General features: G+C 41.6%; 1 protein-coding gene across 6 annotated transcripts in view; it reads right to left on the reverse strand.

The window, feature by feature from the left end:
• The window catches only part of LOC137431455 (rho GTPase-activating protein 21), a 111,603-nt gene extending 93,440 nt beyond the window's left edge, over nt 1–18,163 (reverse strand). Inside the window, exons 1-4 of one of the 6 annotated variants that reach the window (XR_010985274.2) lie at nt 16,885–18,162; nt 10,290–10,392; nt 5,068–6,099; nt 997–1,131 (exon numbers count right to left, since the gene is read on the reverse strand). Coding sequence is in view for 4 of the 6 variants with exons in the window: in XM_068122788.2 (XP_067978889.2) it covers nt 997–1,131; nt 5,068–6,085 (1,153 nt within the window). In the remaining 2 variants the exon portion in view is untranslated. Of the gene's footprint in view, nt 1–996; nt 1,132–5,067; nt 6,100–8,257; nt 8,573–10,289; nt 10,393–16,884 lie in introns of those variants that run through there. The other 5 variants (XR_010985272.2, XM_068122788.2, XM_068122790.2 and 2 more) reach the window with 5 other exon arrangements.
• Nucleotides 18,164–21,339: the final 3,176 nt, after the last annotated feature.

Below are 21,339 nucleotides of genomic sequence, written 5' to 3' on the forward strand. Positions count from 1 at the left end.
AATAGCTCTACCTTTGACTCATCTGTCCAGAGCACATTGTTCCAGAAGTGCTGGCCTTTGCCTAGGTGTTCATTGGCAAACTTTAGTCTTGCCCTGATGTTCTTTCTGGACAGCAAAGGTTTCCTCCTGGTACACGTCCCATGCAGATCAAATTTGTGCAGCCTCTTTCTCATGGTAGACTCGTGCACTTTGACATCAACAGTGGCAAGAGCTACCTGTAGGTCCCGTGATGACATTCTGCGGTTCTTAGAGACTTCTTTCAGCATCTTGCGGTCTGCTCTCGGGCTGAACTTGCTGGGGCGGCCTGGCCTGAACAAGTTGGCAGTTGTTTGGAATCTTCTGCACTTGTAGATGATCTTCCGCACAGTCGAATGATTGATTTCAAATTGTTTGGAGATCTTTTTAAATCCCTTCCCAGACTCGTAGGCATCTATAACCTTCTTTCTGAAGGCCTCAGAGAGCTCTTTTGATCTAGGCATGGTGACGCCGCACACTTCAACAACAAAGAGCAAACCAAACTAAATGTCTGAGGTTTAAATAAGACAGGTTCTTCCAAGATCCTCTCTAACGATGTTCCACTCATTTGCACCTGAGCTGGTGCACCTGATTCTAATTTTAGGTATTTGAAGTAGTGATAAATGTAGGGGTGTACTTACTTTTTCCACATGCGGAATTTGCATTTATGTTTATTTAAATTATACAATGGACTACAAAATGTAAATGTTTCATGATATTTGTTATATTATATCACCTTTATCTTTCAATATTGTTGAAATGAAGATCAAACAGATGTATGTTGAAATATGTTGAAAAAGTCAAAACTTTTCATGGGGTGTACTTACTTTTTCACGTGACTGTATATAGATATATAAACTATTGTGAGCATCTCATTTGTAGTACCTTTAGAATATAGTTAAAATATTGCTGATAAATGATTCGCTGTGTATGGGTGCATGCATCTGTCTGTCTTGTGTGTACAAATAATGGGTGTCTTACTTGAAGACTGCAAAATGACTGATTGAGCTGGAGGAGGGTTCGTACGAGAGTCACGCAACTGAGGTGGTGCTGAAAAGAGGTCGACAGCAGAGATGGGTCTGGAGGAATTGTCCGTACTCGGACTCACAGGATCATCTGAGAATACAAACACGTGATGAAAGATTTTTTTTTTTTATCCTTGTGTGAGACATCAATTTTACCACAGCGAAAATTATTAACTTTTATCTAACCTCCAACAAAATTACTTGCTTTTGGAAATGAACAACTATTCTGTGTACAATATAGTATCTGCATCTATGATTATGACAATCTTAAGCGTCCGCAAATTTGAATTTTTTTTAATCGTCATATTTTAATCGGGAGAAGCACAAAGGATGAATGGAATATCAATTGATGGTGGGTGAACAGTTGCAATGATTTCAGCAAACATTTGACATTTTGTATAAAGGCAGTCCACAGTCCACAAAAAAAAAAAAAAAAAAAAAAAAGGCAGTCCACATGTTCGGAGAGGTTAAAAATATACTAGAAGAGCAAAAAGAAATTCATCACTGATTGCACCTCGTATTAATGTTTGCATGTCATGCATGACAACAGTTTAACAGTTGAGTACTGCACTGTACTTCAATTTATCTTGACAAGGATGTAAAAATCTAACCATGCTAGCTCACTAAAATATATATATATTATCCAAGTGAGTAACCTGACCTATATAATACGTATCCATTACAAGTGCACACGTGTAACCTTTGCACCGCACACTCGTTCTTTGAATTAACAGAATTAAAAGTGAGGTGGACGTTGGAATGAGACATTTTTGAAATGTGCTTATAGTTTTACAGCATTGTCTGTGATAACATCTGCAGTATACATGTCTTGCAAGGGCACCGCCTGGCTATTTCCGCCCAACATCCTTCCAACGTCACACTGCAGGCGTTCTTATAAACAGAACAAGTCCCATAGCTCCCAAAATCAGATAACGGTGGTGGTAATCACATATGAAAAAAGGAATCCATCCGTACTTAATTATTTTCTGACAAGCTTCCTCATTTTGATCTTCCAACATATCCAAATGTCGCTGATGATAGATGACAATGATGAAGTGAAAATTATATTAAATGCATATATATATAATATGGTCGTTTCCCGTTATGTAAACTGCAAGATATATATATATATACTGTATATTGCTTTGTCGATTGCTTTTCTGAGGCAACTGCTGTATCGTGTAAATTCGGTCCACCTCGCATCTCAGTTCTGTGGCATTTACATATTACATACGCCCTAATGCCCCAACACACACACACACACACACACACACACACACACACACACACACACACACACACACACACACACACACACACACACACACACACACACACACACACACACACACACACACACCTCGTTCTTTTCATCCTTACAGGACCTCACTAAACAGTGGATCCACAACCTTGGTCACGGATCCACATCAGTAGATTACCTACATCAGTAGATCCACAACCTCAGTTGAGTTTCACAAACACATGCGTGCACATACACACACACACACACACACACACACACACACACACACACACACACACACACACACACACACACACACATCTTCAATACATTTTATTAATTATTTTTACCCAAGCTCAAGATGAAAAACGTATCAGTGATGAAACTCTATCTCAATCTTCATGACATGACACATTTTCTATCACGGAAATGCCATGTGCATGTCTCGAGCCAACTCACAGGGGAAAAAAACAATTTTCTTTTTTCATAAGTCATGCTTACTAGTAACGGTGAAATCAAAGCACTATAAAACATACATCATCATCTGAATTTTATTATAAATGTTTTCTTTTGTTTATTAGAACATGCAACTCCTTCGCTTATTTAATTGTTTCTGAAGTTTGGCTCATAAAATACCGGATATACTGTATTTGTTGTAATAGATTTCTGATATGCACATTTAGAAACGCATGGTTTCAAGAAATGAGCAGAAATAATGTATTAATGATGAACGCGGCTTGAGACATTCGTGTAAGGGTCTGTGTTCGCACTTGGTGGTGGAAGACATTGTTTGGTTTTAGATGTACATCATTCATAATCGTTTATAATTCAATGATGGATGTGTCTCGTCTTCAGTGGAACAAGTTGGAAAGAAAAAAAAACATTCAAATTATATTAACCATCTATATATATAAAACACAGTTTGTGTGTGTGTGTGTGTGTGTGTGTGTGTGTGTGTGTGTGTGTGTGTGTGTGTGTGTGTGTGTGTGTGTGTGTGTGTGTAATGTTACCGATAGACTCCTAAACGGAGAGGCTTACGTGCTTGATATTTGACATAGACATGGCCATTGAGCCTGGGACGAACATGGCCGAACTCAAAATATTTGACGATCCATATTTTTTATTCATATTTACCTCAGCGCATTTCAGCGCACGGAATCAACGGAATCAGCGCAGGTGGGCGCTGATTCGCTCAGAGCGATCACGTGATGACGCTATGAACGATATGACGCTATGAAAAAAAAAATCGGTATGACGCTATGAAACGCTATGAAACGCTATGAACGCTATGACGCCATGAACGCTATGACGCTATGAAAAAAAAAATCGCTATGACGCTATGAAACGCTATGAAACGCTATGAACGCTATGACGCTATGAAAAAAAAAATCGCTCGCTTTGCCAAGGGGCTCGCTTTCCCCCCCCCCCCCCCCCGTTCCCCTCCCCGCCCCCTCCCCTCCACCGGGTACTTCTGCTAGTCAAATATAAACTGTCACAGAGTAACATCATCACCTTTCCCCGAGTCAGATTAATCAATGAGAAAGAGAAGAGGGAATGGTCTTTGCAGACAAAACAATGACCACTGGGTGATGTTGAGACAATGTTGAGTGCTCCATTGGAAGGGCCTTGCCAGCAAAGCCTTAGAAGAGGAAAATAAACAGCCATCGACGAGCTTCCCGGCAGACATGGTGGACCATTAGAGCTTGTAATTAGTGTGTATTCACTAAGCCAGCACTTCCACAAACATTGTGGAGCAAAGGGCCTGGAATTGCAGGGGCAGCAGCAAATCGTTTCAAAGCACAAGTTCACATGCTTACCCGTTCCCATAAACGTTTATGGTGCATGCGGTGCCGTGGATAATCTGCTGGTGCTGCTCGATAAGGATAATTGGCGACTTCGGGATCGGACCCCTAAAAACAACGGCTGCAACGGCTCACATGTAACTGGCTTGGTCACCATGGTTTAAAACCATCATGAAGTTTTGAAGGTAATTTACTACAATGATTAATTATATGTGGGGTGTAAATGACCAAGAATCGACTTTCGAGTTAGCTTCGGGTCAATGCCGGGGCACCCAAAATGTATAAATGGATTGAAGATGATCGATTTCCTCCATGTCCCACCACCTTTGAGCGTGATACAGCCTGCTCGAAAATAAAACCCCCACAGAACTACATACTCTTGAGGTGCCAGTTCTTCCAACTACCCCGCAAGGTTCTCGGAGTTCAAAGGTGGTATCTTGTGATTTATATCTGTCACCACACTGCACATCCATTTCCTGACGGAGAACTTGTTGCCATAGTGTATCCCAGGGACCCAATCACCATCTCATGGCATGCCCTCCCCTTTTTATATCCCCTCACCCCTACTCTCTTCCGCTATCCACCACCTTTTCACCTCCTTTCATCTCAACCCCATGCTATCTCAAACCGAGGTTCCCTCTCATTTTGCAGGACATGCACCTGGTGGCACAATTGCTGAAAGTCACTACCAATCTGTTTTTCAACAATCTTTTCATAGCTGTCTGAAGGTGTGCTTCTAAGAGCCTAACTCGATAATCATTAAAAATATAATTAAATAAATTCTGATTAAATTGTTATTAATTTTTGTTAAAGCCAAAATATATAATGTACTTAAAGGAAATCAAAGTATGTGGCCAGGAATATCAAAACGAAGGGAAAAATCCACTACTTGTGTATCTTCAACTCCACCTTCAAACTCCAAGGGTAAGATCCTTCACATCTACAACTTTAGTGATTGTGTTATTGAGGAGAAGCAACTTACCAATGAAAGGGATGGACGCCAGAGAGTCAATGGCAGGCTGAGGCTGTTGTAGTTGCTGTTCAGCCACATCCTTATTTTCCTGGTTATCTGTTCCAGTTCGTCCATATGAAAATGCTGATTGAACGATTCCTCGGGTTGACCCAGAACCCACGATGTGTGATCGTGCTGCAAGGTTTCGTGAACTGGACCTCGCCTGTACTGAAATATCTTCCTGTGCAATTAATTCACAATCCTCTCCATTCCCCAAACTCGAGTCCGCTGAGTGCTGCACACTTGTGTCTGATTGTTCGGGTATATCACCATCTCCAAGGCTCGTGTGTCGTGTTCGTGTCCGTGCCGGCTGTCCGAGTTGCCCAGGTGGGCTACGAACAGGAGTCCGAGGCTGGCTGCTGCGCTCAGCCGCAACACGTAACTGCTGAACACGCTCCTGCAGGGTCCGATTGCCACACATTCGCCGAACACGGCTCCGTTCAAGTGACTTGGTCCACGTTGCCTGCTCTGAATTGCGGCGATCAAAGACCAAATCTATGTTTGGCATAGACCCTGATATTACAGTATCTTTTGCTAGTGCTTCTGTAGTTTCTACGGCAGAGCTGGGTTCATGTTTTTCTGTGGCCTTACTAAGCACAGTAGTTCCAGTAACTGATGGCCCTGAACCAGAGGCATCCATGTAAGATATGTCTTGCCCCACGATAGGATTAGCCATATCAATATCCTGAATGCTTGTGGAAGCCTTATCATTAAAAGCTTCACAGCTTAGAGTCGCCTCATCCTGCTGTGTTGAGCATCCATTCAACTGTGCACTTGATTGTTCCGCACCTTCCACATTGCGAGGTTGCTTGGATGCAAACACATCCTCTCGAGCCATTTTTGATGGAGATGTTGGGCTTCGGGATCCTTTGGCTAATTGCATTCGTGATGGCTTGCTTTCACCCCCCAATCCAAGGGAGCCTGGTGGGGATAGTGGTGAGATCAGCGCGGATTGCTGTGTGGGGTGTGTTGACAATATGATGCTCATCTTCACTTCCAGTTCTATGTTGTCAAACAAGAAAACATTCAGATTAGTTCGGTCTCATTCACACATCTAACAGTTAATCTGAAACACAAACAAAATCACAAGTTGCATGTATATACAGTACAAGTTTGATTTATATATATATATATATATATATATATATATATATATATATATATATATATATATATATATATATATATACACAAAGAATTAAGTTAAGCACCCCTACACAACGAATTAAGGTAAGCACCCCCTAATATATATTCTTTGTGTATATGTATACATTGGCATATATTCTAAGGTATGTGAGATCAAATAATGATTGGTATGACATTAGCAATTATCCATTGATGAAATTGAGTGATCAAAGTGAAAAAAAGTGATTGGTTGAGTCAGTGATCCGATCACGTGGGTCCTACACACGTTATTGACGCAAAGATCGCTAGAGGTCTTCTCAGAACAATGACTGTACGTTAGAAAACATAAACGTCATCCACACTGTCCGTGATGGACCTATAGCTCCATACTTAAATTGAGGTGAAAATATGCCTAAAATTCCCAAAAAATTTCACCTTAAATTATTCAGAATAAAATATAGAAAACGGCATGATTGTTATGTTTTTATGTGACCATAATATCACTTCTCCAGAAAATATAGCAATATCATGGGTATATTACACTGTTTTGACGACAACAAACTTGTAATGTGCGAGGTTGTAAAAAAACGGGGGGGGTGCTTAACTTAATTCTTTGTGTGTGTATATATATATATATATATATATAATTTACAGCTATTATTAACATTATATTTCATTACATAGTTTGTTGATTTTATCATATTTTATATACATTTTATCTTGAAAATCAGTTTCATTATTGACTTTGAAGTTATATTAATGAATCCAACGCATATGCGTGGATTGTTTGCCATATAAATATTTTTGATTTGTAACTGTATGGAAGTACGATAGGAAATAAAAATGGTGGGCACATTCTTGTGGTTGGGCAGGAGGGTTAGGGTGGTCCAAAAATGCAAAAAAAATCACTTTTTTATCTGGATTTTGATGCTCTATTGGATTATTGTTAGAAATGGTCTAAATCATTCACCCAAAAAATATTTTGCATCTGAGTCATCTATAAACTCATACACACTCAACATATAAATTTGTCATTTTGGTCAATTTTAATGAAAATCGTCCATGTTGAGAGGCTTACAAAGACTTTAGAAATATTTTTTCCCTAAATAATGTCATTGATGGTACATACCCCTGTGAAGTCCTCATGGTCGAAACATGAGTCAGACATGTATGAACATGTTTCAAACATGTTTCAAGCATTGTCAAACATGTTTCGACCATGATGATTTCACACTCACAGGCGCAATGCGCATGCAAAAAGTCATGAACCACAAAATGGCTTAGTACATGTACTTTTTGTACTAAAGTGCATGTACTTTTTCCACCTAGGTTGCTATTGGATTGTTCTCATTTAGCCAAATTTGGTGAAAAACGCCATATTTCAATTGAAGTGTGTATGAGTTTCTAGATGGAATTGAGCGAAAATATTTGGTGGGTGAATGTTTTAGACCATTTCTAACAATAATCCAGAAGAGCATCAAAATCGGAGAGATCGATGTTTTTTGGACCACCGTAAGGAGGGTGGCACTAAAATAGGGGTAAAATTTCAAACACATGAAAATTATGGTCTTACCATTCAAAGTGGTTCCATTTATTGTAGAAATCATACATGTGAAATTTTATGCAAATCGTATAATATTTAGGGGTTGCTCTCCGCAACATGGCTTGTTGCGGTGAGCATACAATACAAAATTGTATAATTGCATACAATTATATAATAATATTATAATTACATTATTATGTCCATACATAATATGTAACAAACTGCAACATAGACAAATATAATCTGATCATTAATAATTCATAAACTTCAAAAATAATGAACATAAATCACGAGCAACTATTGTTGCCAGTGGGCTTTAATGGGTTAAGATGAAAAAGAAAAACAAATACGTACCCTATTATTATTACTGTTATTATTATAACTAGTGAGGTGCCCGTGCTATGCACGGGTGGGAGGCCAGAAGCAAACAGACAATGCAGAAACGGCAAATGCTAAAGCATGAAACCAATAAATTCCACATTCCTGTAGCACCTTCAGTCGCACGTCATACATGGACAGCAAGTTCGTGAAGGACTTCCATGAAAAACGTACACGTGTACGTTTGTTCCATACCCAGCCAATGGCGAATCTGCATATGGAGATCCGCGAATTCACGTTTAGAAAGTAGAAACCCTTACGGCATTTCGTCATTCACTTGAACTCGATATCGCTTTTTTCATTCCAAACAACACAACTCCAATCACAAATGAAATAACATTAATATAAAAAATAAACTTTTAACAACATTCGTGACATAAACAAATATTTAAATCCTGATGTGAAGTTCCGTATGGTTGGATGAATACAATTACGAATTCAAAATCGTAATTGTATTCACTCAATTCCAATCATCAAATCATCAATTGATACTTTAGCAAAATGATTAACGCGATTAACGTTTAACGATTTAACATTACGAATGAATACCACCTTTAGAGGCCATTTTTCCCCGCAAGCGGGGGTTGGCCTTTTTCGGGAACTGTGGTTGTTGTTGTTTTTCGGTCCCCTTTGTGAAGCAATGTTTTACGGCCGGATGCCCTTCCTGACGCCAACCCTTTTTGCTGCCTTTAACGACAAGCAGGGAATTACCAGTGAACTGGTACTCAATTTGCCGACCTCGGAAGGAATGAACAGGCTGAGCCAACCCCCCTGGCGTTAATTCAGCGATTGACCGGGATTCGAACCCAGGATCCTAGGATCCTAAGCCAGCACCCTAGCCGCTAGCCCAACACCAGGGACACCAGGGACACCAGGGACTAATTCCCTGTCACCAGGGACACCAGGGACACCAGGGACACCAGGTATTTGTTTTTCTTTTTCATCTTAACCCATTACGAAACATTACGAATGAATGACGGTTGTATTTGGATATTATCAAACCCACGCATTGCCGTCATCTGTCCACTTGCGGATTCGCTGCAGGTTCATAATTCTCATCAAAATCTAAACAGTATTTGTATAATTTCAATAAAAGCCACATCACTGTTCATATCGGTAAATATTATTCCATCGTGTTTGGAAAAACTGGAAAATTGGAAAATTGGAAAACTTGGAAAAACAATATAGCCTATTTTACTCCCAGGGGTCCCAGGAATACCCACCCAAAATATCGTTGCGGTTGGTTGAGCCGTTTTTGCGGTACCTTCAAACGGACAGATGGGCATTTGGTGAATTATAGTAAGATAATAATAATAATTATTATTAGGGAGCGCGGTGGCCAAGTGAGTTAGACCGCGCGTGTTGGGTTGACCATGCCAGTAGAGAAACTTTAGAGGCCATGAGCAACCTCTAAATATGATTTGATCACTCTGAAAATTTACCAAGAGTGTTTTCTCATGGGATCAAACAAAACCAGACCATAAGACCTAAAACTATGAAACATTCGATTTTTAGTGCCACCCTATTAGGCAGTGTAAAAGAACAATTACAATTTCGTATGGCTTAGTCTTGTAGATTAATCAACCACATTCTCTGGTTGCCTTTTATGAAGACGTTATCAGTAAATGACATGAAGGAGGTTTATTTAATTTTGCAGTTAGAGTCACAGAACAACATTCTCGTGGGACCATTTATCAGTTCTAGTGGGGAAAAAACAAGGGCTGTCATTGTGTTTGTGTCCTTCCCCCTCTCTCCCCATCTTGTCTACCGCTCCCGATGTTATTTGTTTTGTGTGTCTGTTTGTCTTTCTGTGTGATTAATGTTCGCTCTTTCACGAGCCTCGATCCTGTATACAAAAAGAAAAAAAAAAAAAAAAAAAGGGCTATGATGATCGGAAATGAGAAGTCGTCCGCATAATGTCCTGATTTTACAAAATATCCACTCGCACACCAACGTTACACAACATTTACAAGTGCATGCAGGCAGGTAGAAGACCTGGCTAAATATCACTCAAGGATGGCATGCCCTACTACAGGTTCCTGATTGCAGAAGCAAAGCAGTCTCAATATCTTTGAACATATTGAGATACATTGATGTGTAAACATATAACACATCATCAAAACACGTCTCTTTCACCTTTACTCACATTTGTTCTATTTTTCCCTTCCGATTTTCTCTTTCTTTAGTCTTTATGTTTGCCTGAAGCAATGTCCATGGGAAGAGCTGGCAGAAAAGGGGTGAACACGGACCTTGGGAGAGACAATGGCAGGGTGGGTGGTTGGCGGGTGGGGGAAGAGCATACCATGAGGCAAGAGGAGCCAAGCCCTGTCTTAATCTGCGCCTCTGACTTCACTGGGCACTTGACAACAACTGGCCTTGCCCAATGGCAATGGGTGGCCACGCAGCGACGTGTGGGAAATTATTTGTGCTACAGATGTTGCTCCATCATAGGAAGCCAACGGGACCATTACACATACCTTACTCCTTCTCAAGAAGAAAAAGTTGACAAAAAGATATAACTCTGCTCTTTTGGTATTTTTTTTATGGGTTTTACATCTCCCAAAAATTGCTACTCTGAACTTGCATCAAACTAATACAATTTGACATAATCTTAACACATTCTAATCAATGTATCTGTGCAATTCTTTGGAACTATAAGCTTTCGTACATGGAAGGAACAATAACGATCTCACTGTATCTCTCCAAGAAACGATGTCATTGTGTTTGTGGGCCCCTGGCGAAATTCCGATGGAATAATTGGGAAATTTAATTTTTTTTCATCCTCTAAATAAAAAGATCCTCTAAATATGTAAACTGCAACACTGACATCTATTTCAAAACAGGAAGTACAGATAGCATTGTTATTTACACAAAAAAAGCTCGGGCGACATCAGCTTCATTAATGGAGCAAAAACATTGTGAGCGAAAACTGGATTTATCGCATGTTATGCTGTTACGTTTATGAGGGGTGGGGAGGAGGAGGGGTTAGAGATGACCTTAGAACAGATAGAACTGTGTGTGAATAGGTAGACAATCTCGATGTAATAAGGAGGGACACCTCAACTTAAGGATTGTCTGTTTGATTGAGTACCATACGGAGGGTGGTACTTGTTATAGATTGTGAAGGATTAAGTAAAGGAAACGTGTGTAAAACCTCCTCTAACAATCTACCTGGGGTGCCAGAAGATGGTGAGGAAAAAGGGGCAGAGCTAAAACCGCAACTTGAAGAGGGGCAGAGCTATGAACGCCTCCAAGGGTGGGGTTTTGAACATCCGCAGGGGGGTGGAGCCCAATGCTTCGAGGGGCGAAGGGTTGACAAGGGAGACACGGGAGGAGCTGAAAAAGGTGCAAGAAGATTGCGCGAGTTCTGTGGAGATGGGGGAGGAGCCTGCACGCAGGAGAGGATTGTGCTAGTTCTGTGGAGAAGGGGGAGGAGCCTGCACGCAGGAGAGGATTGTGCTATCTCTGAAGAGAGCTTTCTAGTTCCGGAGAGAACTGAGTGAGGTCGAAGAGATTGGAGTGTGCTAAGAGTGTGGAAAGCTTTAAGGAGGTCATCCTTCCTACCTTGGCCCTGGTGCTGTTCTCGTCTTCCCCCTTTCCTTTTCGTCGTCCTGATCGTCTCCTCATCACCTCCTCACTGCCTGTTCATGGCTGTCCAGTGCCCAATCCTCCTCCCTTGCTACCACCACAACCTGAGTCCCAAGATCTCTCCCTTTCACCACCTGTGATTTTGTCTGGTGGGAGGTACCTTAGATTCCGTTAGATCCATTCGGTCCATCCGTTCAGAGGCGATGTTAATCACCCTGAACACGACAATACATTTATATTGAAATATCGTGGATATGTAAAATAACAACTGGCCATTATTATTTTAAAGTCTCATTATATATCTTTACAAATTATATGCTTAGAAACAAGAAGAGGCCACTTAGCCAATCACACCTGTAAGAAATATTCACCCAATTGTCTTGATCATTTCACTTATCTTCTCTGTAATATATCTATTCTTACAAACATTCAAACTACCCACTCCCGAAGAGAGCCACAAGGGAGGCAGGGAGTGGGAGGGGGTGGGGGGGGGGGGTCATGTTATTATCTTTATTATTATTAATACCATAGCAGCTTATGGGTGATCTTGTTCCAAGCATACAACACATTCTTCTGACACATCCCTTTATTTGGGTGGTGTATATGCAATAGAGCACTGCCTCGATCGCTCCCAAAAATATAATTAACCAGAGTTACGTATGTGAAGCGAAAACATGCATACTGCTTATTAGGTTATATAAGTCAGATAATTCCAATTGCACACCCCTCCCCCAAAGGAAGACAATGACAAGATGGGAATTTTTTTTTCAAACATTGATGGAATCAAACAAAACTTGCACATACACAACTTCAGAGTGCCCTCATTAGTCCCTGAAAGTTTCAGCTTACTTGATCAAATCCTCTCAGAGGAGTAGATGATACACACATACACTTGCTCCATTATATATATATAGATTACACTAATATATCTTAACATCCACATCCATTTATCACTGATTAAAATTTCCCAATTTCGTACAGGTGTGATTGGCCAAATGGCCTCTTCTTGTTTCTCAACATATAATTTATAAAGATATATAAGGAGACTATAAAATAATAATGGCAAGCTGTTATTTTATGTATCCACTATATTTTATTGTAAATGTATGATTAAATGATAAATCCAGTTTTCGATCACAATGTTTTGGCCCCATCATTGAAGCTGATGTCACACGAACTTTCTTCTGTATACATAGCGATGTTATCTGTATAGTTCCTGTTTTGAAATAGATGTCAGTGTTGCAGTTTACATAATATTTAGAGGATCCCCAGAAAATAATTCCAATTTCGCCTTGATATAGATATATGATTTTGATGCCTGCAGCTACATACTTGGGCCTGTTGGGACTGTTGGGCCCATACTTGGGCCCAAATCCACTTTTTTGAGGTGACTTTTGTCTTCTTTCCTGGAAGTCCTTGGTGTCCTTGCGTTTTATACCTATCCTGCCTCCCCCCAGGGAAATCCTGCCTTCCCCCATGGGAAAACTGCATAGTGGGAGTAACTTTGAAACTCATATCAAAGTTATACTTTACATCAAGTTCATTTTACTAACTAAACACTGATATAGGGGTTAAAGGAAAGATTAGCAAAAATTCTGGAAATAAATATGATGTGCGAATTAATTAATGATGATAAATCGATATCAAAAGTCCATCACTGTGGTGGCTACACCCCAAGGTGTACATTTAATCAGAGCTTAATCAATAATTATTTGATCTGGAATTGTTTAATTTGTTAGGTATAAGCTCAGTGGACCCAATATTGGGGATAAACCCCAATATTATTTTGGGATAAGGCCTGGTGTTGGCTTAGCGGTTAGGGTGCCGGCTTGGGATCGTAGGATCCTGGGTTTGAATCCCGGTCGATCGCTGAATTAACGCCAGGGGGGTTGACTCAGCCTGTCATCCTTCCGAGGTCGGCAAATTGAGTACCAGTTCACTGGTAATTCCCTGTGTGTCGCAAAAGGCGACTAACAGGGTTGGCGGCAGGAAGAGCATCCGGCCATAAAACATTGCTTCAAAAAGGGGACCACTGTGCCCAAAAAAGGCCAACCCCTGCTCTGTGGGGAAAATGGCCTATAAAGGTGGTTCTTCTTATATTTATTTGGGATAAACCCAAAAGATAAAATCCACGAATAGTGAAACCGTGAATAGCAGGACATTGTTTCAATGGAAAAAGGAGCGATAGGTTCCTGAGTCGTGAAAATCCGCGAATAGTGAGGACCAAACCACGAATGGCGAGGCAAAATCCACGAATGGTGAGGACTAAACCACGAATGGCGGGACAAAATCCGTGAATGGTGAGGCAAATCCAGAGAATGTCGACGATAATCCGCGAAGGTTGATGAAAGTCCGGCAAATTGCGAGGCAAATCCCGCGAATGTCGACGATAATCCATGAAGATCGATGAAAATTCCGCGAATGTATGCCGCGGAATTGTTTCAATGCCCCTGAAAAACCGCGAACTTGTGGAACACGCCCGCTAATAGGAAAAAAAACAACCACGATTTTGCGGGACACTTTTCCGTGAATAGAGAAACGGGTCGCATTTTATCACCCGCCAAGACGCGGAATTCGCGAATAGCGGGGTCCGACTGTATTCAGTCCACTGCAGGATGAATACCTCCCTCAACTCACGTTGTGGGTATTGGTGTACTCGCCACACTTAACAATTAGCAAGTGCATGTTGGTGAGAAAGTCACAGTGCTTCAAAAGTAAGTGCACTGAACGAAATACTTGCTTCATCTGTTTGTCAATTTTTTTAAATGTATGCTTCTTTACTTGCAGGTATCATTGACTTGCTCAAGTGAGATACCCACAATGTGTTTGTTATACTTGACAATGAATACTTTTCTCTGAAAGACAACTTTTTGTACAATATGTGTTAAGTTTCTACTGCACAGTTTCTATTGAAGTACCTTGTAACTCTAGGCAGACCCGGTTTAAGACTATAAGAGGGCTAGGGCTAATGGGAGGGCAGGGCCGAAGTAGATATACTACATATTCAATAAAAATTAATAAAACCGTCAAACGAATTTATTGAAACATAAATTTTCAAAACTCCAAAATGCCGATCAAAAGATCTGCACCACGATGATCGTGATCGGTGATTTGTTTCCTTCTTCCCTACTTTTCACTTTGCTCTACCTTCTTCTTTTTCCAACAAAGTGCAGAGACTTCCAAGTATTATCGCACTAAAGGGTTTGTTCAGCCAAAATAGCTTTCTTTCTCGCTTTGGCTGTAGCAATGTCATGAATGATGTCATAATTCAAAGACCTGACAATTCCACTCTCAATACTCAAAGCAGGGACAATAAAGCAGAGAAGCTATTGAGTCATGGTGGATCAGATCACCTATTAGTCCTTTTTAGAAGAGAGAAGGATGTTTTTCCCTGCTGTAGTTGAAGATCATCAGGTGACAGATACAGTCACAATGCAGTTTCAACATTTGGGAAACATTCTGTCATGTTCGATTCAATGATAACGTGGTACATCCAAATAGAGTTGCTTTCACCGTCCTTTTTCTCAATATCTGATAAGGACGTGAATTCAAGAAATTGCTGAAATTTGAGGGCCGAAGATATATATATATATATATATATAGCCTGTGGGTTAGTTAATGTGGCCCTTCCTCTAGGGCTTAGGATATCCTACCAGCCAACTTTCACCACATCCAGAAGTATTTTGCCAAAAAGTTTTTATTTATTTAAATGAACAAGCATTACTGCTCTATTCTGATTCGGACGAACCACACTCTGAAACGGAGCATTGGTGCTGCTAAAGCAGTTTCTTAGCAATGGTTATACTGGGTGGTTTGCCATTGCCTTAATCCCAGCAGTAGTGAGGGCAGGAATTTGCACTTTGGTCAGGCTACCGGAGATAGCTCGCTTACACTTTGCGATATTTAATCCACCAACTAACCTTTAATCCAACAACTAACCTTTAATCCAACAACTAACGCTGGCAGACGGGACACACAGTCTAACGTCCATCCGAGGAATTGCGCACACATTGGTGAATCACCTTACCTGTGAAACACCAGGATGACAGTTTATAGCTGGGTCGGGATTCCAACCCAGATTATTGACAGGCCAACATTATGAAGGCGAGTGTGACAACTACATTATTGAGAGGTAACCAGGTAAGTTTCAGTCCGACTGTTGAGAGTCCACGTTCAGATGGATTATGTTGGCCTGTAATTGTACTACATCGACTGCAACTTAATTTAATTAATTAATTTAAAATGGGCAGTGATGAAGATGATTACATATGAAATGTAGGAGAATAAAAGATTACAACATTTGGGAATGAATGGGATGTAGCATGAACAGATTGGAATGAAACAAACTAACATTTCATTCAATGCTAATGAATAACTTAAAAGGAGACAAAGGAATTATTAAAAAGCCATAAATTTCAGTGATAAGAGGACAAAGACAAATGCTCCGCGTCATTTTACCCTCCAAAAGTATGAAACCTCACCACGTCGTTTCGCCAATACCAGAACTCTTATTTCGTCACAGAAAACTTTTAACTTTCGATAGATTTAATATGCATGGCTGAAGGAATTTATGTTTCTAAATCTAACGTCTAGATGGATGCCAAAATCGAGCAGATAAATGCAAGACGTACCAGTCAGTGACTACTTTATATATGCTTCAGCAGTGTTTGTTTCATCATCGGCTTTTGCTAAACGTAAATCGTAATTAGTCTGGGGATCGGTTTTGAGCGGTGTATGATCAATCGCTACGTCACTGTGTGTGGAAGAAAACTAAAGTGAACACATCAGAGTGACTAACAATATTCGACCTGATGACTTATCGTCCGCTGGATGGAGCTTTAATAAACCCTACATCGAATAAAGCGAAGCGACTCCAGCCGGAGAAACCGAGTCATTGCCGTTACCGTGACGACATTGTGTGAAATCGCGTCACACCTTGAGAAGAAATTAAAATGCACGATTGACGCTCAGCCGTGTGCAGGACGAATCCTGATAGTTAGAAACGAGCCGAGTGGGAAATATAAGGAGAGCGATCGGGAAATAATGTCGCGGAGCATTTAAATTGCAAATCGTTTCGAGCAAGCGCGCGAATTGCGCGGGGCTCGGCGCGCGGCAAGCACGAGCTTGGGAGACAGGAAACGAACTCCACAAACCCTGGGAAGCGGGAAAGCGCGGGATCGAGCGTCCTCAGAGCCGGATGGTCGCTCGGTGCAGTCCTGAGCACTGGGATCGCGTCACGCCGCGTGTCCTCATCATCTCCTCCTCTCGGTGCCCCACGGGCTCCGTTGCTGATGCTCGACCGGCGAGGGAGTTTGCCGTTCGCCGCGTCCCTCAGTTAGGCGAGAGGAGCGAGTGGAGCGGCAGCCACACCCAGGCACGAAAAGGAACAAATCCCGCGAGTGAGTCTCTGAGTCTGCCCCTCCTGTTCCAGCTTCTCATCCTAATGATCCCCATCTCCCATTTCCCCCACCCATTCCTATATCTGCCTCTCCCGCCTCCTTCCTTCCTGTCCCCTCGGTAGCTCGCGCCCACAAATCCCCTGGCACTCCCCTCGCTCTTTCCCTTTCTCTCTCGCACCGTTCGAGCCCCGGTTATCACGATGACATGTTTTGCCCTCGGGGCGCTGACGCGCACGTGCTGTGTGCGCGCGGGGCTCTCCGGGCATCGGGCGTTTCTTGCGTTGTGGTCCTGTGGAGTGTAAAAACGGTGTGGATATTAAACACAAATATTCATTTTGGTTACAAACGAAGCCGTTCAAGGAGCTCCGATTCCAAAAAAAATAAATCGATGGCACTGGAGAAAGTTTACCTTGGTTGAGGTGTGGGGGGAGGGGAGTAGAGAGAACTTTTGTTTCATACTTTTTTTTTACACAATTCTGTTACAACAGTTTAAAATGTTCTACTTCTGTGTTGTCATTTACTTTTTGATCTCCCATTGAATTTCTCACTCCATTCTATCAGCCCTCAATCCCAGGTGAACAATCATCCTACGCCCTCTTATTCGGTGTCCAATTCTGAGGATGCCCAACAGAAGGTTCTTCGGCTTCCACGTTCACAAGTGCGGGTTTGTAGGTTTATAGCCCTGGTCCTGGTCATACAGCATGCAGGCCATATGCCATATAGCGAGCCGTGCGATCGAGACGAGTGAGCGAGGAAATACCTGGTGCGTGCCTAATTAATGGACGTGATCAGAACGATTGTGCCAAAAGTAATCCCAAAGCTTCTGCTTCTTTGTACGTGTATTGGATCACAATTTGATACTTGGCTGAAGGATCTTCCACGCACGTCTCATCCGATGGCAGAAGGTGACCAAATAAAAATAAGAGCAAGTCACTACTATAAATGCTCCTAATATATATTGATTTTAAAAGATGATTCAACCACAGCATGACCTTCTGAAATTATTACCTCCGCCACCGAAGGTGGATGGGAGGTTATTGTTTTATCCCTGTGTTTGTGAACAGGATGTCTCAAAGTTATGAATGGATTCGGACAATTTGGTGGAGAGCTTGGGTACGTGACGAGGAAGAATTGGTTCGATTTTGGTCCAGATACGACAGTTTTTGAAGTGATTCTTCACCATTGGGTGATGAGGCTAAAAACAATATGTAGCATGATTAATTTGTTTATTTTTTGTATACAAGATCGAGGCTCGCGTAAGAGCTAGCACATTACTGGCATTAAACACACATTATGTTTTTTGTGTATTATGTGCTAAACGGACACATAAAACAATATAGGGAGGGGGAGACGAGATGGGGAGAGAGAGGGAAGCACACAAGCACAACAGTAGAGAACGGGGACATCGGGAGATCTGTGGGAGGGAGAGGGCTGGGGAGAAGGGATACACGGTATTGAACAAATTGACACTACTAGGAATTTCAGGAATGAAGTCAGACATGGAAAGAGGTGGATTTGGGGTGTATTAACGGGGGTAGAAAAGATCAAGGTTTTGGATGGGGGAAGATAAGAGATGGTGGTGTGGGATTGAAGAGAGTGAGGGAGTTTGTTCCAGAGGTGGGGAAAAAGAGGAATGAAAGACTGAAGGTGAGCAGAGAGCCTGGGTTTTGGCAGTTTCACCAGAAGAGGGTTGCAGGCAGATCTTGAGCGTCCTGCAGGAATATTTGGGGACAGAGCACATACAGAGCAGGGGGAGCTAGACCAGAGAGGAGTCGGTAGAAGACAAAGACCACCAACCTTCCGTGAGAGAGTGAAAGGCCTTCAGAATCGGCTTCATCGTGGGAGATTCCAATGATACCAATGATATTTCAAAAAGTTGTGGATGAGTTGGGTAAGTGACAAGAACACACCGATTAGATTTTGGTTTACTAGGTTTACAGTTTTTTTTACTAGCCTGGTGTTGGCTTACCGGTTCGGGTGCGGGCTTGGGATCCTAGGATCCTGGGTTCGAATCCCGGTCGATCGCTGAATTAACGCCAGGGGGGTTGACTCAGCCTGTCATCCTTCCGAGGTCGGCAAATTGAGTTACCAGCTTGCTGGGATGAATGATCACAGTGTGTACCCCAATTTAGAATAGGTACACCGTATCCCTGCGCATCGAAGAGCGTGACCAAGGGTTGGCGTCAAGGGTTGGCGGAAGGGCATCTGGCCATAAAAACATGCCTCAAACAGGGAACCATGATTGTCATGGGGCCCGCAAGGCTAACCCCCGCTCTAGCGGTGAAAATGGCCTTAAAACGATCATTCATTCATTCATTCATTCATTCATTGGATCCAGATCTGACCTATCAGTGGGATACAAATCGTAAACTGTTCAGCCTGGCAGATGTACTGTATGCTCTCTACCAAGTGTTGTTCTAGTTTGCCTGTGTTATTATACAGGTCTGATTGGATGGCCTAGACTTAGAGGTACACACACTCACCTTTAAGCCGTCCAGGCTGGGTTTAAATCCCGACCTAGCTATAAACTGTCGTCCTGGTGTTTCACAGGCAGGATGATTCTTCAATGTGCGTGCTGTACCTCGGATGGATGTGTAACTGGGCGTCCCATCTTTTGGCATTATCGCTAGACCTTAAAGATCCCACTGTCCTTCAGGAAGAGTAAACGAGTTGTTGCCGGCACCCTGAACAAATTCCAAATTCCTATACACTCGCCGGTCGAGGAACCTGCGTCGGAGTGATGACTCATCCAGGATTATAACCCTAGCCAAGAAACTGCTTTAGCAGAACTGGCACTCTGTGTTACACATGATGATGCTATTCTACATGTTTGTAATTGCCAGTAAATGTAAGCCTTTGACTTTAGAATCTACCATAGAAAACACAATGTCAGTATGTTAGTTTGTGTGTTTGTACAGATGTCTGTCCCCCTTCATAAGTGTAGGTTTTAAAGGCCAATCTTTTAACACAAATGTGTGTTCACTACGGTGTCTTTTTGAGGATAAAACAAACTCTAAAAACATATTCCATAAAAGATTAATTGTCTCTTCCATTGGAATTGTTGATGGTGTCTTGCAAACCGAGCCTCAATGGCAGTGTACAGAAGCACTTTTTAAATAACAATAAATACAAGGTGCAGGGAGGTGAAATTCGCTGCACGTGATGAGCAAATCGAGCGTTCATTTATGTCTGTAGGATGTGTAATAAATAAAGATACAAGCATACCTGACACTAAGCCGAGGCTTCAGACTTTGGCACGCACACGAGGCTGCACCGTCGAAGAAACTGTTGAAACCCGTCATACTTGACAGGTTTTTTACTAAAATTTGAAAGTTTTTGTTGAGATGATAAATTTCATGTTTGTAATAACCCTAGTTATAATGATTTATCAAACGGATAATCTCTTGTTGTTGTTTTCTTTTTACATGTTATAATATAGTTTTTGAGCAGGCAAAATATCATAGACCGAGAGGTATGCACATCACCTTTGAGCTGTCTAGCATGGGTTTGAATCTTAACCCAGCTATAAACTGTCATCCTGGTATTTCACAGCCAGGGAGAAGCATCCATGTATGTGCCGTTCCTCGGATGGACGCTAAACTGTGCGTCCTGCCCAACAACCTCAATTGGTGGACGTTAAAGATCATGGTGTCCTTCACGAAGAGGAGATGAACTATCGCCGCAACCCTGAACAAATTCCAAATTACTGCTCTAACTTAGAGGGCCCTGCATCAGTGGCACACCACCAGTGCCCCTTAGTCAATCTTGCAAGCCGCTGCCATGAACTGCATATGAAAAAAGATCACCACATTGCATTACCATGGACCACAAATCAAAACGGGCATTGTGCAAGTAGCATGGATATTCGCAAAGTAACATTATCATCAGCCATGACTGTGCTATTTCTGCCTTTACAGGTTTTATCACTCGGAAAAATGGTCAATGTGAATCTTTTGGAAAAACACCACTGACCTGAAAGGTCAGGACACCGTTGAATGTAAGTGTGCTGTAAACATTAAAACATTTGATGGCAGGTATACAAAAAAGCAAAGGCAGAAATAATGGTAGAAATAAAACAAAAAAGTTGGAAAACAAGTAATTAATTGAGAAGAACAAATATAAATGCAGAAAGACGAGAATAGAGGAGAGCAAAGATGAATGTATGTTGCATCAGTTGCATCATTGGCATGATTATTGAATTGTTTAACC

Source organism: Myxine glutinosa, chromosome 7 (genome assembly GCF_964187855.1).
Source record: "Myxine glutinosa chromosome 7, kmMyxGlut1.1, whole genome shotgun sequence".
Taxonomy (NCBI): domain Eukaryota; kingdom Metazoa; phylum Chordata; class Myxini; order Myxiniformes; family Myxinidae; genus Myxine; species Myxine glutinosa.